The following is a 12,120-nucleotide window of genomic DNA, read 5'->3' on the forward strand; positions in this document are numbered from 1 at the left end:
CCAGAAGTTGCAAAGGCAAATTAAAAAAATGATAAAGTGATTAATAATGTATTCCATGCGCTGTCTGTATAAAGGTACAGTAGTAAGCACATAATCAGCAACTAAGAAAGACATGTTGCTTTGCATTAAGTGCATTTATTCCACACTACACTTGTTTTTTCAGTCTCTGTCCTCCAAAAAATAACGTTTGTACCTTTTTGTGCAGCTCCAGGGCTGCTGGAATCCAGTGATCAACACGTGAATTAGTTTGACCTGCAAAACATTTGTAATCACGTTGACCTAAAGCAGAGAAGACCACAGCAGACCCCACAATAATAAAAAGATGTCTGTTGCGAGTTTAATCTGTCCAGCATCACTGGTTTCTGTATTCCTGTCTCTTAGCTGCCTCTGCTGGCCAGATGTTAGATGACAGCGCTTCATGTTTCCCGCTGTGTCCCACACCAGCAGCTCTGCTTGAGCAGAACAGCAGCTGGACGTGTACCTCACCCACAGTGGCTGAGATGGGCCCAGGAACCATTCAGATACATTCAAAGGGGGGTCTCCTTTCTCTAATCTGGCCTTGTGGTGGTGATGGTGGTGGTGGTGGCCTCCACTGGATGTCATGTCCCTGTGTGCCTGTTGCTGGTCATTGCTGAGCTGGGCCTTTACCAGGCCGTCTTCCCTGGATGGGGGGCTGTGGTATAGGGTCAGAATACCTTCACCCTTGTGTAGGTGGAGGACAGCCAGGCCAGAGCGCCCTCTGTCTGACACAACCAGAGATACACTCCAGCTGGACTCATTGCAAATGGAAGGACAGGTGGACTGCACCCGTGCAGCGGAGCAGGATGGTGGGGTCGTGTCAGGATCCTGCAAGAGAAAGAGGAAGTGGTGTCAGTATCACTCATAGACAATTCAATGAGTTGAATTAATTATCTGAACATACAAAAACAGCACAGAAGTCATAAGGTTCAGTTAATGCTCACCGGGGGGACCACAGTCAAGTAGGCCACTGCGTAATTTGAGTCTGGAGAGTCAAGAGCACGCACAGTGAGTGTAAGGGTGACAGTGGCTCCTGTCAGAGCTGTGGCAGGAGTGTGGAGGTCCACCTGACCACGGAAAGATCCTTGCTCTGCAATATGGAACCTGGGGGAGAGAAACCCAAACTTCAAGAGGCATGACATGTTTTTTCTCATATCACATAAATAGAGTAGAACTGTACAAAATAGTTAAGTAAGTTTTCATTCGTAATGTTGACATATGAGTATGTGTTTCTGCACTGTTGCAGCTAAAGATGAGGCTACACTTTATTCTTCTTCTTCTTCTTCTTATTATTATCATTATTATACTAGTGGAAGTAGATTCCAGTGGTGACTGTGTAGGATTGTTTCTGACATGTGTAATCCAATCTCCAACAAAACTTAATTAATGATTGCCTACATGTATTTATTTTGATGAAACTGATGAGCTATGTTTATTAAAGAAAGTTGATTTAAATTAAAAAAAAAAAAAAAAAAAAAAAAAGACTAACCAACAAATCACTTTATTCAAACTGAAGATTTTGTTCAAGGATTTTAGATTTTTTTAGCCTGATTCATAAACCTCAACAGATGCTCTGAATTTAAAAAAAAAACAAAAAAAAAAACCTCAGTACAGCTTTACAAAGAGTGGCTGAGCAAGATTTGCTCTTTCTTCCTCTCTCTTTTTCTACCTATGAGGTCCTCTCTTCAGAAGATAACCACAGTCATCATCAGCTGTCAGACTGAAGAGTCGGGCTGGGCCGTGGTTCAGGATGTCAAACTCCACCATTGTGCTGTGACCAGGTACGAGGCGGGGAACGGGCAGCACCTGAATAGATAGAGACACGCAGGTGATAAGTTTCTCTGGGTGTCTCACTGTAGGAGCCATTCTTCATTTATGTTGTGCAAGTTCTTTACATTGACCACAAGGGTGCATTGTAGTTTTTGTCTCTCTGTTTAATGAGTAACCACCCACCAGCTGCTCAGCAGCAACTGTACAAAATGAGGTGAAGATTGGTAGCTTGAGTTGAATGGTGGTGGGGAGCACAACAGTTCTTACCGACAGCCAGAGGAAAGCCAGTGCTCTTTAAGCTCAACATCAACTTCAGGGTAAAGTTCTGTTTTGTATATAACCTTTTTCATTTATTTGCAATAAATGGGAACATCACCCAAAGAGAACAACTTGAAAAGGACATTGTTATTTCTGGAATCGAGTTAAGACCAATCCTCAAGCCACCATTACATGACTAAATTAAGTTTTTGTTTGATAGTCATCACAGTCACTATGAGCCATAGTTTTTCACATTACATGCAATTGCTTTTTCCTTCGTTTCTCTAAAAATATTGATTAGTGCAGCTTTAAACATGTAAGAACACTGAAATCATTTGACAGAGCAGCTATTGTTTTTGAGGAATGAACACCCATATATAAATATAATATAAATATTTAACACCTGAGTAACGGAACTGACCAATTTATCACCGTTAATAGTAGATTTGAAATCATGTCCAGTATTTCAGGAGGCAGCACATGTCTTGCTCAGCTTTAGGATCACCTGTATCTGAACGTGGGTGGGCTGAACCATCTCTGTGGAAACCCTCTCCAGCTTGTTTCCTCTGCTGTCTCGGCCTGTTAGTCGAACACAGAACGGGACTCTGGGAACAGAGTCCACCAGTCCCACCAGCTCCTCCACAGAGTAGGACGACGAAGAGGAGGAGGAGTTCAGCTTCACCTGCTGGAGGCTCTGCCCCTCAGCTCCCAGCAGCATCACGTGACTGAAAGACGCTTCCTCGTCTGGAGCCAGACCTGTCACAGCCAGCACCAGAAAGGCAGGGACACCTAGGAGATGAAAGCAGGAACAGGCTGTTTTACTTAATGGGCACAGTCCTGGTTATGATTACACACCACTAATCATACTAGAATCATACTAGAAAGAAAAACAAAAACACAATCCCTCACCTGCTACTGGACTACCGTCCACTCTGGCTAGACCTGGATGTGTCTCATTGGTTACAGTGGCAAAGTAATACAGAAAATCCACACTGCTGTCACCTGAGGGTGCAGAACAGAGACAAGTCTTGCAGCATCATGATGACAAATGCAATGTAATTATCTGTCAGTGGGTTTGAACAGCATGTTTTTTTTTTTTCTTTTACCTATTATGTTGAATGTGAGGTGTCCGTCACTCCTGGCTTGGAGTTTCCACTGGCCTGGCTGTATAGGGGAGAGCAGCCTGATGCGGTACAGACCTGTGAAGCGCTCTAACTCTGCCAGAGGGCCTTGTTCACTCAACAGAGACTGACTTTGGTCTAGCAAAAGGATGAAGATGAACAACAGGGTTTGCTTTATTTTTATCATTAAATGCGAAGAAGAGTAGTGGTAATGAGAAAGTGCAAAGAGAAAATAGCAAAAAACTAGGCTGCCTGGCTATAACTTCCATCAACAGCTTATACACGTACAGCTTATAACTATGTAATGTAAGTCCTGCAGTGCCGCTACCTGATGGACTGGTAAGGATGCACTCCATCAGGATACCAGTGACATGTAGTGTGACATTTTTTACTGAGCTGTCAACTCTGAACGAATGGGAGGACATCAACTCTTGGTCACTTTGCACATGGAGGAGGGTCACCTGGGGAGGAAGGAGAAAACATGTGCTCAGCATACCTGAAGAACAAATGTCACATTTCAACTTCAAAGAGATTTGAAGTGTCTAGGATCAATATTTCTATAATAACAAATGATCACACAACACAGTGAAGAACTCACAGATTATTGTTTAGCCCAGTTGCTGGGACCCCCGCGATGGGTTGCAAGAGGATCAAAGAATCTTGCTGCCATACCTTGTCAGCGGCTGTGTTATCCTCCACTATGGTAGAGACATCGTGGATGTCAGAGTTGGTGGTGAATATTGTCAGTCCCCCTGATAAGGAGGACAGGGAAGAGTAGAGAGAGAAACGATCAGGGGACAAAGGTTCCCTGCTCCTCCTCCTTCTCCTCCTCCTCCTCCCTCTGCTCTCTGTTGTGTAGTTGGGGTCTTCAGTCAGGAGAAACGTCACCTGTAGGACAATCAGCCCATAACAGCACCAGTGGTTGAGCTAAAGGAAACCTGTTAAAATATGACTTGTTTGATTTCCTTCCTCTTGTTGTCACAGTTTCTGTCCACAATAAGCAAACAGATAAGACACGCAAGAGGGGTGCAGTCATTAAGTTCATTACAAAAAAGCATGCTGGAATCCAGTTTACATAATGGTATTCTACCTCTTTGAAGCAATATAATAAGTAACTACTTGTTTCAAATGGGTTTTATTTTGATATATAATCTTCCAGAGAATCTGAAAACATCCCATTAAAATCATGGCTCAGTCCCCTCAGAGCAGCTCCAGATTTGTCTCTAGATGACACCATTACCACAGCCTTTCTGTCTGCTGATCATCTTAACACAAGATGCAGATTCCTAAATTACAACTGCATGAGTGCATAATGAAAATAAGGCAGCTCAAGAAGGAATTCTCATAAAATATTAAACCTACCTTGCTCTGTTTCTCAAGTGCAAGAGCCTTCACCGCATCAAACAAGTGGGCGTCTTTAGGGGAAGCATCAGTGAATACAAAGATCTCTGACAGTGGTGGACTGTGAGTGAGTGCCAGCTGAAAACACAGGGCAAGGTGAGAAATGAGCTGCCGCATGTGCTTGTAATTCTCGTTCTGATCACTTTGAGCATGTGACTGTACCTGAATGGCAGAGAGGCACATCTCTGGTTCGTCTCCTCCTCCCAGCGCCATCAGGTCTTCCATGTACTGCATAAACTGATTCGGGTCATCAGTCTCCTGCACCGGCCCTACCCCTGCAGAGTACAGTAAATAGAAGTGTCAGATGATGAGAGACAGCTCATGGCCTCTTGAGCAGAAACAACAGCAGATCTATCACTGAACATTTGAAAGAGTTGGATCTTAATTCAATTGTGAAGACAAAATTCAGTGGGCCTTACAATTTATTTAAAGGAATAATTCAACATTTTGGGGAATGCACAGAGCATTAGATGAGATGATCGACACACTGTCATTATGGTTAATATGTAGCTGCAGCCAGGAGGTAGCACATCACCAGCACATCTAAAGCTCACTAGTTAACACATTGTATCCACTTGTTTATTCTGTACAAAAAACAACAAACAAAGAGTAAAAACTTTGTGGTTTTATGGGATATGTACCATATGTACCACCTCACCTGGGTCATGGAAGGGCACAAGCAGAAAGGTGCCAGGCTGCCCAGGGCGGCTAGCTCGGCTCTGGATGATGGAGTGGGCGCGGAGGCGAGCAGCGGTGATCTCCTCAAACATGCTGCCTGTGGTGTCCATGACAAACACTAATGCAGGGACCTGCTTCACACTGAAGAGCCTGTTGATGGTTGTTTAGGAGGAAATAAAGACATACTGCATACTCTCAATGGATGAAAATAAGACAAATTTAACATTTAACTGAGTAGTTTCCAAGTTGAAGACAACATATTAACCAATTCACATGGGCCTTCCGTGTGTTCTCCTCAGAGCAACTTCCTGTAACCCACAAGTCAAAACACACCTGAGGAAAGTTCTGTGGCCCACAGTGTCCCTGAGGTCCCTCAGTACACTCAGGGTGGCCTCAGTAGCCAAAGTGGCTGCTTCCACATGGAGGTAATGGTGAGGGGAGAAGAGAAGTGAGGTGCTGTCCTTGTTGATGCCCCCTTTGGCCCCCATAAAGCGGCTACTATCCAGAATACCACCATGACTACATTTGCCTAAAAAGAAAAAGGCAGTGTCTTTAAATCTGTGATTTGGTGAGCGAGTGGAAAGCAAAAAGACAGCAAAACATTCTGTATAGAAAATGCTTTCATTTGAATGTACTTGGTCTTTTGAGTTTTTGGCAGGATTGCAGCTGTTGGTGGCTGAAGTTTCACTGACGTACCCTCGGGTTTTGAAGGGGAGGTGCTGAAGTAGCCAGTGGTGAGCAGCCTGGAGTCTTGCTGTGTGTTTGTCAGTCTTGGCAGTAGGTTGTCTCGACAGGTGGCACTGAAGCACTCCATACAGGTAGGAGTGTCTTCTGTGGACATAAGGGCAGAGGGGTTAGTCTTAATGAGGCCCATTAAATAATTACTGCAGTAGTAACCTCCTTTTTTAAAACACAAATACTTTGCCATTATCTTCTCATTTGGGGGAGTGAAGGCCTTTTCATCCGTATCAAGCCACATGTGAGGTTTTGGTACAGTATGCGACAGCTTTATCTCACTGCTATCTCTACTACAAGTACATTTCCTTGTTTCGTCTGAGTAACAGTGTACAATCTTAAGATATTCGAGTTACTGTCATATTTGACAAAGAAAAACAGCAAATCACCATGTTTGACAAGCTGGAACAAAAGAATGTTTCGCATTTTTGTTTGAAATGTCCAACAACTTGTTATCCACTTTTCAAGCATCATGCTTTATTGATCTGCTGTTTTAAAGTGGTTTATTTTATGAACAAACTACTAATTTCTTCAAAATTGTGTATTGTTGCCGTTACAGATTGGCTTTGAGTGCAGAACTTTTCAGGACCTGCCGAATAGATCCATTAGTTGCCTTTAGTGTTTTCCAGCCTCTGTCTATCAGCCACCTGCCTACACACCTATTTTCCATTGGCCACGAACAGCCACAATAGATATATTGTCTAAGTTTACACTGTTTACTTACAGAATGTCTATGTTGCTACGTGTGGTTGCAAAACCAGCCAGACTGCTGCCTGTTCCCTGTCTGACCCCTTGCATATGTTTTAATACTACCACTACTACTATCACTACTACATCTACTTCTTCAACAACTGCTATTACTTCTATTACTACAAGAACTACTACTAATAATGACACGCTGATTTATTTAGCACCTTTCACATCAGTGCGTTGATCTTTGTTTACTTGTTCCGTCATTTCACTGATGAACCATTGACCTCTCATCTTGTTAGCTTAGCTTTAAGTTAACCTGCCTGTGTGTCTACATTTTGATCCACATTCCTGCTGCCAGAAAAAGAATAGTGACAAAAGCATTACTTTAAAGGAAAAATAGACCAAAAAGTCAGGATTACACCACAGTAAAAAAAAGTACCTGTCAGGAACCACAGAATATGGAAACTATATAAAGGATGCTTTATAAGAACATGTGACGATGTTCATACAACAATATTGTTCTGCACATCATGAACATATTGTGTGTACAGCAGCTGATGAAGAAATCCTCAAATTCTAGCTGCTAATCAATCTTAATCTTGTATTTTGATCTGGATCACAATACATGTTTTGCCTTTAAGTAACCCGATTGAAAAACCCCATGTGTCCCTTAGGGCTCTGAGATATGCTTGAAATGAAGTAATCATCAACTGAAACCTTAGTGACCAATTTTGTAAAAAGAAACAATAAAAGATAAGATCATCACAATATAATTCTGCTGAAACTTGATAAGTGATTGCACTGACTCATCTACCAGGTTTTGATGAGATAAAGTGAGTAGTTGTGTAATCACAGATATAGAGATGTGAATTACCTTTGGCCACAGGGATCGCAGGCTCCTCTGGTTGCAGCAGATGGAGGTAAATGGAGCGCTGGCCCATCTCAACCCAGTTACTGTGGCTGTAGAAGTCCTGGTGTGGCAGAAGTTTGAAAGACAAAGCATCATTTTTAGTTTTCGGCAGCACATCTTGATTTAATGGTTATGTCAGCATTTCCGCCATTGAGTGTTCAGTTTACTTTGCTAAAGTTCATCCAGGACAAAGCTAAATCAGCACATCATAAGCCACAATTGCATGGATTTCCAAGGGCCTACAAAGATTGAGCTTTTATGACAGTTGCCCATGTTTGCACGCATTTAAACTGGTTCTGGTGCTTCCTATCAGCCAGGGGTAGGCCAATTATCAGGCTTTATGCTCCCACAAGAGGCCAACAACTACAGGCATGGTATCAGCTTCTACTGTCCAAACATCCTTTGACTTCTTTTGCCAATAATAAAGTCAGGAGTAAAACCTAGTTGAATTTCGGTTGACAGACCCTCTGACACTTCCCCCTGCTGATCCCTCTGTTTTTAAGTTTACCAGTCATTGTCACGGCCTTAATTACAGCGTGACTGTGTACCTGCAAGGAGTGGAACAGCTGGCCCAAGCTGTGACGAGCACTTTCGTACTCTTTGGCCCGTACTGAGAGCAGCGTCTGAGCCCAGAACTGCCGTAACATCACCATGGCACTGTCCACACGCTCCGAATCAAAGTGGTACACCGGGTCGGACCTGGTGGAGCTCAGGAAGTCCATGGCCGCATTGGACTTCACCACCTCGCCCACAGCTCTCCAGAAGCCACGGCCCAGTCTGGTCTGAGAGGGATACAGGCTGATTTTCAGCATCATTGAACTGAGATGTAGTTCTGTGCTCAAGTATCACAATGTAATATGAACACAGAAGAAGAGAAAGTCCGTAAGTGTGCTTTCATTGAGTCAGTTCATCAGCTCTCTATACTGATCCTGACTGCAGACGTTGGCTCACCTGCTCCTCTGCATGATGTCCCTGGTGTTTTTTGCTGTCCCTCAGAGTCTCCAGGGTGACATTGAGAATAGATTGCTCTGTGATGTACTGGTGTGTGTGCGAGTTCCAGGACAGTGTTAACACTTGAGACCAAAAGTTTGGGAGGAAGCCCGTGCATGGTACAGCCAGGAGGAGAAGATAAGCAAGAATAAACCAGTGCATATGCTTCCCACTCCTTTCCCATATTCTTCCTGTGCCCTGTGACATCATGTCCTGGAGGTGGGGTGAGTAGGACATATCCTACATGCATGAAATAAAATAAAACTGTGGTTATTGCATCATTTACAATACAAAATACTGCATTCATTCCTGGCTCTAAAACGGGGGGGCAAACTTGGAAAGATACATAATTGGTGGGGTGTCCGTTTGTCCTCACCCAAAAAAAAAAAAGTAACTTAAAACAGGTTTCCTGCATTTCTTTAAATAGAAATAAATGAATAGTTTGAATTGAATAGCTTAGAATTAGCCAATCAGTTACATAACCAAGGTTTTTTGGAACAAGTAACTTCCCTTTACATATACAACAGACACGGAACAGCATTAGCATTCATTTGGAGCCATGTTGTCATGTGTCTTTTAGCTCTGTTTTAGTCTCCACCATGAGTGGTTCCTGAGCTTCTACGTGCTCCATTATGTTCACCAGCTTGTAAAGTTAGTACCTGACTTCCATTTCTACCATTGCTGGTGGCATACAATCAGTCTATCTTTGGTTTTTCTCAGAAAGCTAAAGAAGTGAGCTGAAATCCAATGCTCTGTTGAGATGATGGGAAGCTTCATCATGGTGAGCAGCACCAGTTACATTACAGTCATTTGATCCATTGTTCATAGAAAGATGCTGATTACAGCAGCTTTAGTAAATCTAATTTCACTTTCTAAGTTTTTTTGTGAATGTTTCATTTGTTCTTTTTTGCTTTAACTGTTGCCTGTTAGACAGGCATATTGAAAGTATTGTTAGTTCAAACATTTAGCTGAAGTGAACAATCCTCACCAAATGTGTCTACAATGACTCATGATTTTGTCATGCAACAAGTGTTTTCCTCCTGCTAAATGCGCATGAATCGACCCAGCCCCATTTGTTTTGTGTTCATTTGACCAGTTTGTGCCATCATGCATGTGTCCTTTCCTGTCATTGCCCACTCCTTAACCCCTCCCCAAAACCTCCTCTCACATTTTTCTCAGCCTTGTCTGTACAGAGCCTCCTATTGTTCTTTGTCATCTTTATTCAGATACAATACTTTTGTTTTGTTCTCATAGTCTGTGCTTTCACAAGGGGGAGGCTGAAACAAAGCACGAGGCCTAGAAACAACTGTTCCCTCCACCCTGCCAGCCTCCATTCAGCAAAGCACTTTTAATTGATTGGCGTAGTCTCTTAAATTGGTGTGTCCTCCCTTCACTCAGTCAGCAGCAATATTTGATACATGTAAATGGATTAATATTTTTAACATGAATAACTTCTAGTATGTGCTGTTGTTCATATTAAGTAAGTGCTCATAATCTTTTGCTTAGTTTGAAATATATTCAAATTATATTATCTAGAGCTTTGCTGAACATCAAATTACCTCTAAGTGCAATAATGTCAACTAGCATGTGCAAATTTCATTTTTTATCATAATGACTACAGTGCACAAATAACTGCATGCTTTAGGTTTATTTTTTAAGAATGCTTTGTATATTACCAGACAACGACTAACATTTGCTTAAAGCTGCATCTGCAGTCTAAGAATGTCTACACAAAAGAAAAATTGTTCTCACCTCAGTTCATCGTGGCAGACGATGTTTTAGTTTTTGTTCAGACACCACAGTGTTTAGCACAGACGTTACAGTCCTACAAGTGCAGAGGAACACCACACATGTACGTTCATGAAGCGACGCTGGCTTTCACCGCAACCTGCAACCAGAGGAAACTGTGCCCAGTATCACAGCATTCCTGTCTGTGTAACAAAATTATTGAGTCTTCATACTTGTCTGTCCTTGGGCTCTTGTCTGTAGCCAGCTCCTCAGGAAGAACAACAACAACCAAGACATGAATGGAAGGAGTACCTTGTTTAACTCGGGTGCGTTTCTCAGTGAGGGGGTCACACCATGAGGCAGAAGACATCTCGTCATAGCTCCCCTACAACTGCGTGCCCCTCCTTAGCCCCCATTATTGCTCGGTGCATTGAACCACCACAATAGGGCCGCATATATTACCAGCAAGGGTGTTCAGCTTAGGCCTTCCCCAACCCCCCCTGCCTTCCATCCATCACCCTCTCTTTTCATCACAAAACTAAAAAAAAAAACCACTGCTTTTCACAACTGCACACAGTACAGCCCCTTCCTCTCTCCCCAGTTAAACACATTTCTAACAGCAATGCAAAGGAGGATAACAGTTGCTAGCCAACGCTTGGGACAGTGTTGAACTTCAGCATGTTGGACTCAACGTTGTAAAAGAAGATAAAGTGAATGACTGGGGTGTTTTCAGCTTTGGTCTTCTGTTGTTTCAGAGGTTGGATTCTGGTATTTTTCTCAACCACCTTATGAGAAATCCACTGTTGTTGTCCAGACCAAAATATTTTCATTTGTTTTAGTCAAGGAGTGGAAGAGAAACAAAAAAGAGAGACGAGAAGAAAGTAGGCAGAAATTCTTTGTGTGTCTGAGGTGTTTCATTTCAACCCTTAGGCAAACCACAAAGACGTTTGCCAAGTCTTTGATATTTCTCTGATGAGCAATTCAAAAAGTGAAAGTACATTAGTCGGAGGCTTGACCACACAGTACCCCTGAAATAAGGATGGACGGGTAAAAACATGTAGACAGTGTGCAATACATGACTCCAAACATGCTGCTGCAGATGGAAACTACTCAGTTAAGCCTTTCAATTCACTGGAAGCCAACTGCAGGTGAGGTTAGTGCATGTTTCCTGTTCAGGTGCAGTCAGATAGCCCAGTTTGTGCTAGGCTTTCTCACACTGGTTTTGCTGCTCAAGAGCCTCATGACCCAGTTTCACATCATCAACAGCGTCTCAGCTCAGAATGCTCAAAAGTTACTCATAGAACTCTCAAATTTCATCACACAATGGAAATGACATGTCTCGTGTCTGCGCAGATACGTCCAAAACACTGGAATGAAACTCAAAAGACAGGAATTCAATCCACTCTCTGATCAAAAGAAAATTCAGGATTAAACTGGGGGGGAAATATCATTGCCATTGATGTAGCAACCCTAAAAGGGAAGACCTTGTTGGTCAAAACCTTCCATGAATGAAAGTTTTGGGGGCTTCAGGAAGATGAGAATGGTTCCCTTTCTTTTGAATGCTGTCTTTGTCCACCACCTGTAGCTGAGGTTAGACATAGACACTATCCACATCTTTTGTGTTATGTTAAGAGATGATTTAACATCAAGTATCAGGTTATGTAGTAATGAATGACATCATTGAATGATCAGATGATCTGAAATTTATCTTATTTATTTATTCACACGGGTACAATGTTTCAAATTACTGTTCATTATACTTGTATGCAATAAGGGACAGTGAATGGACATAGCCTTTGACCTAGGTTTTATTTTGAA

At 42.5% G+C, this 12,120-nt stretch overlaps 1 protein-coding gene across 2 annotated transcripts; it reads right to left on the minus strand.

The window, feature by feature from the left end:
* Positions 1-67: 67 nt before the first annotated feature.
* On the minus strand, positions 68-10,528 carry vwa7 (von Willebrand factor A domain containing 7). Of its 2 annotated transcripts, none has more exons than XM_076735645.1 (17): positions 10,327-10,528; positions 8,536-8,814; positions 8,133-8,366; positions 7,549-7,645; positions 5,943-6,074; positions 5,580-5,775; positions 5,227-5,396; positions 4,731-4,843; positions 4,530-4,646; positions 3,840-4,055; positions 3,496-3,628; positions 3,153-3,305; positions 2,956-3,048; positions 2,552-2,835; positions 1,688-1,824; positions 963-1,122; positions 68-846 (listed from the first exon to the last, which is right to left on the minus strand). In XM_076735645.1, the coding sequence occupies exons 2-17, from the start codon at positions 8,809-8,811 to the stop codon at positions 280-282; spliced, it is 3,078 nt and encodes a 1,025-aa protein (XP_076591760.1). In that variant the 5' UTR covers positions 8,812-8,814; positions 10,327-10,528; the 3' UTR covers positions 68-279. The 2 variants fall into 2 exon arrangements, with proteins under 2 accessions (XP_076591760.1, XP_076591759.1); XM_076735644.1 differs by having other exon boundaries at positions 5,943-6,077.
* Between the last annotated feature and the right edge of the window lie 1,592 nt (positions 10,529-12,120).

The sequence above is a fragment of the Chaetodon auriga genome, chromosome 7, assembly GCF_051107435.1.
Source record: "Chaetodon auriga isolate fChaAug3 chromosome 7, fChaAug3.hap1, whole genome shotgun sequence".
NCBI classification, from domain to species: Eukaryota; Metazoa; Chordata; class Actinopteri; order Chaetodontiformes; family Chaetodontidae; genus Chaetodon; species Chaetodon auriga.

Bases quoted from the DNA above. Each gene is read 5' to 3' on its own strand.
- vwa7 (XM_076735644.1), bottom strand. From the start codon at position 8,811: ATGTCCTACTCACCCCACCTCCAGGACATGATGTCACAGGGCACAGGA. The intron at 3,049-3,152 runs GTAAAAGAAAAA...CTGCACCCTCAG, and splicing joins CCTCACATTCAACATAATAG to GTGACAGCAGTGTGGATTTT. The intron at 1,123-1,687 runs GTAGAAAAAGAG...TCTCTCCCCCAG, and splicing joins CTGAAGAGAGGACCTCATAG to GTTCCATATTGCAGAGCAAG.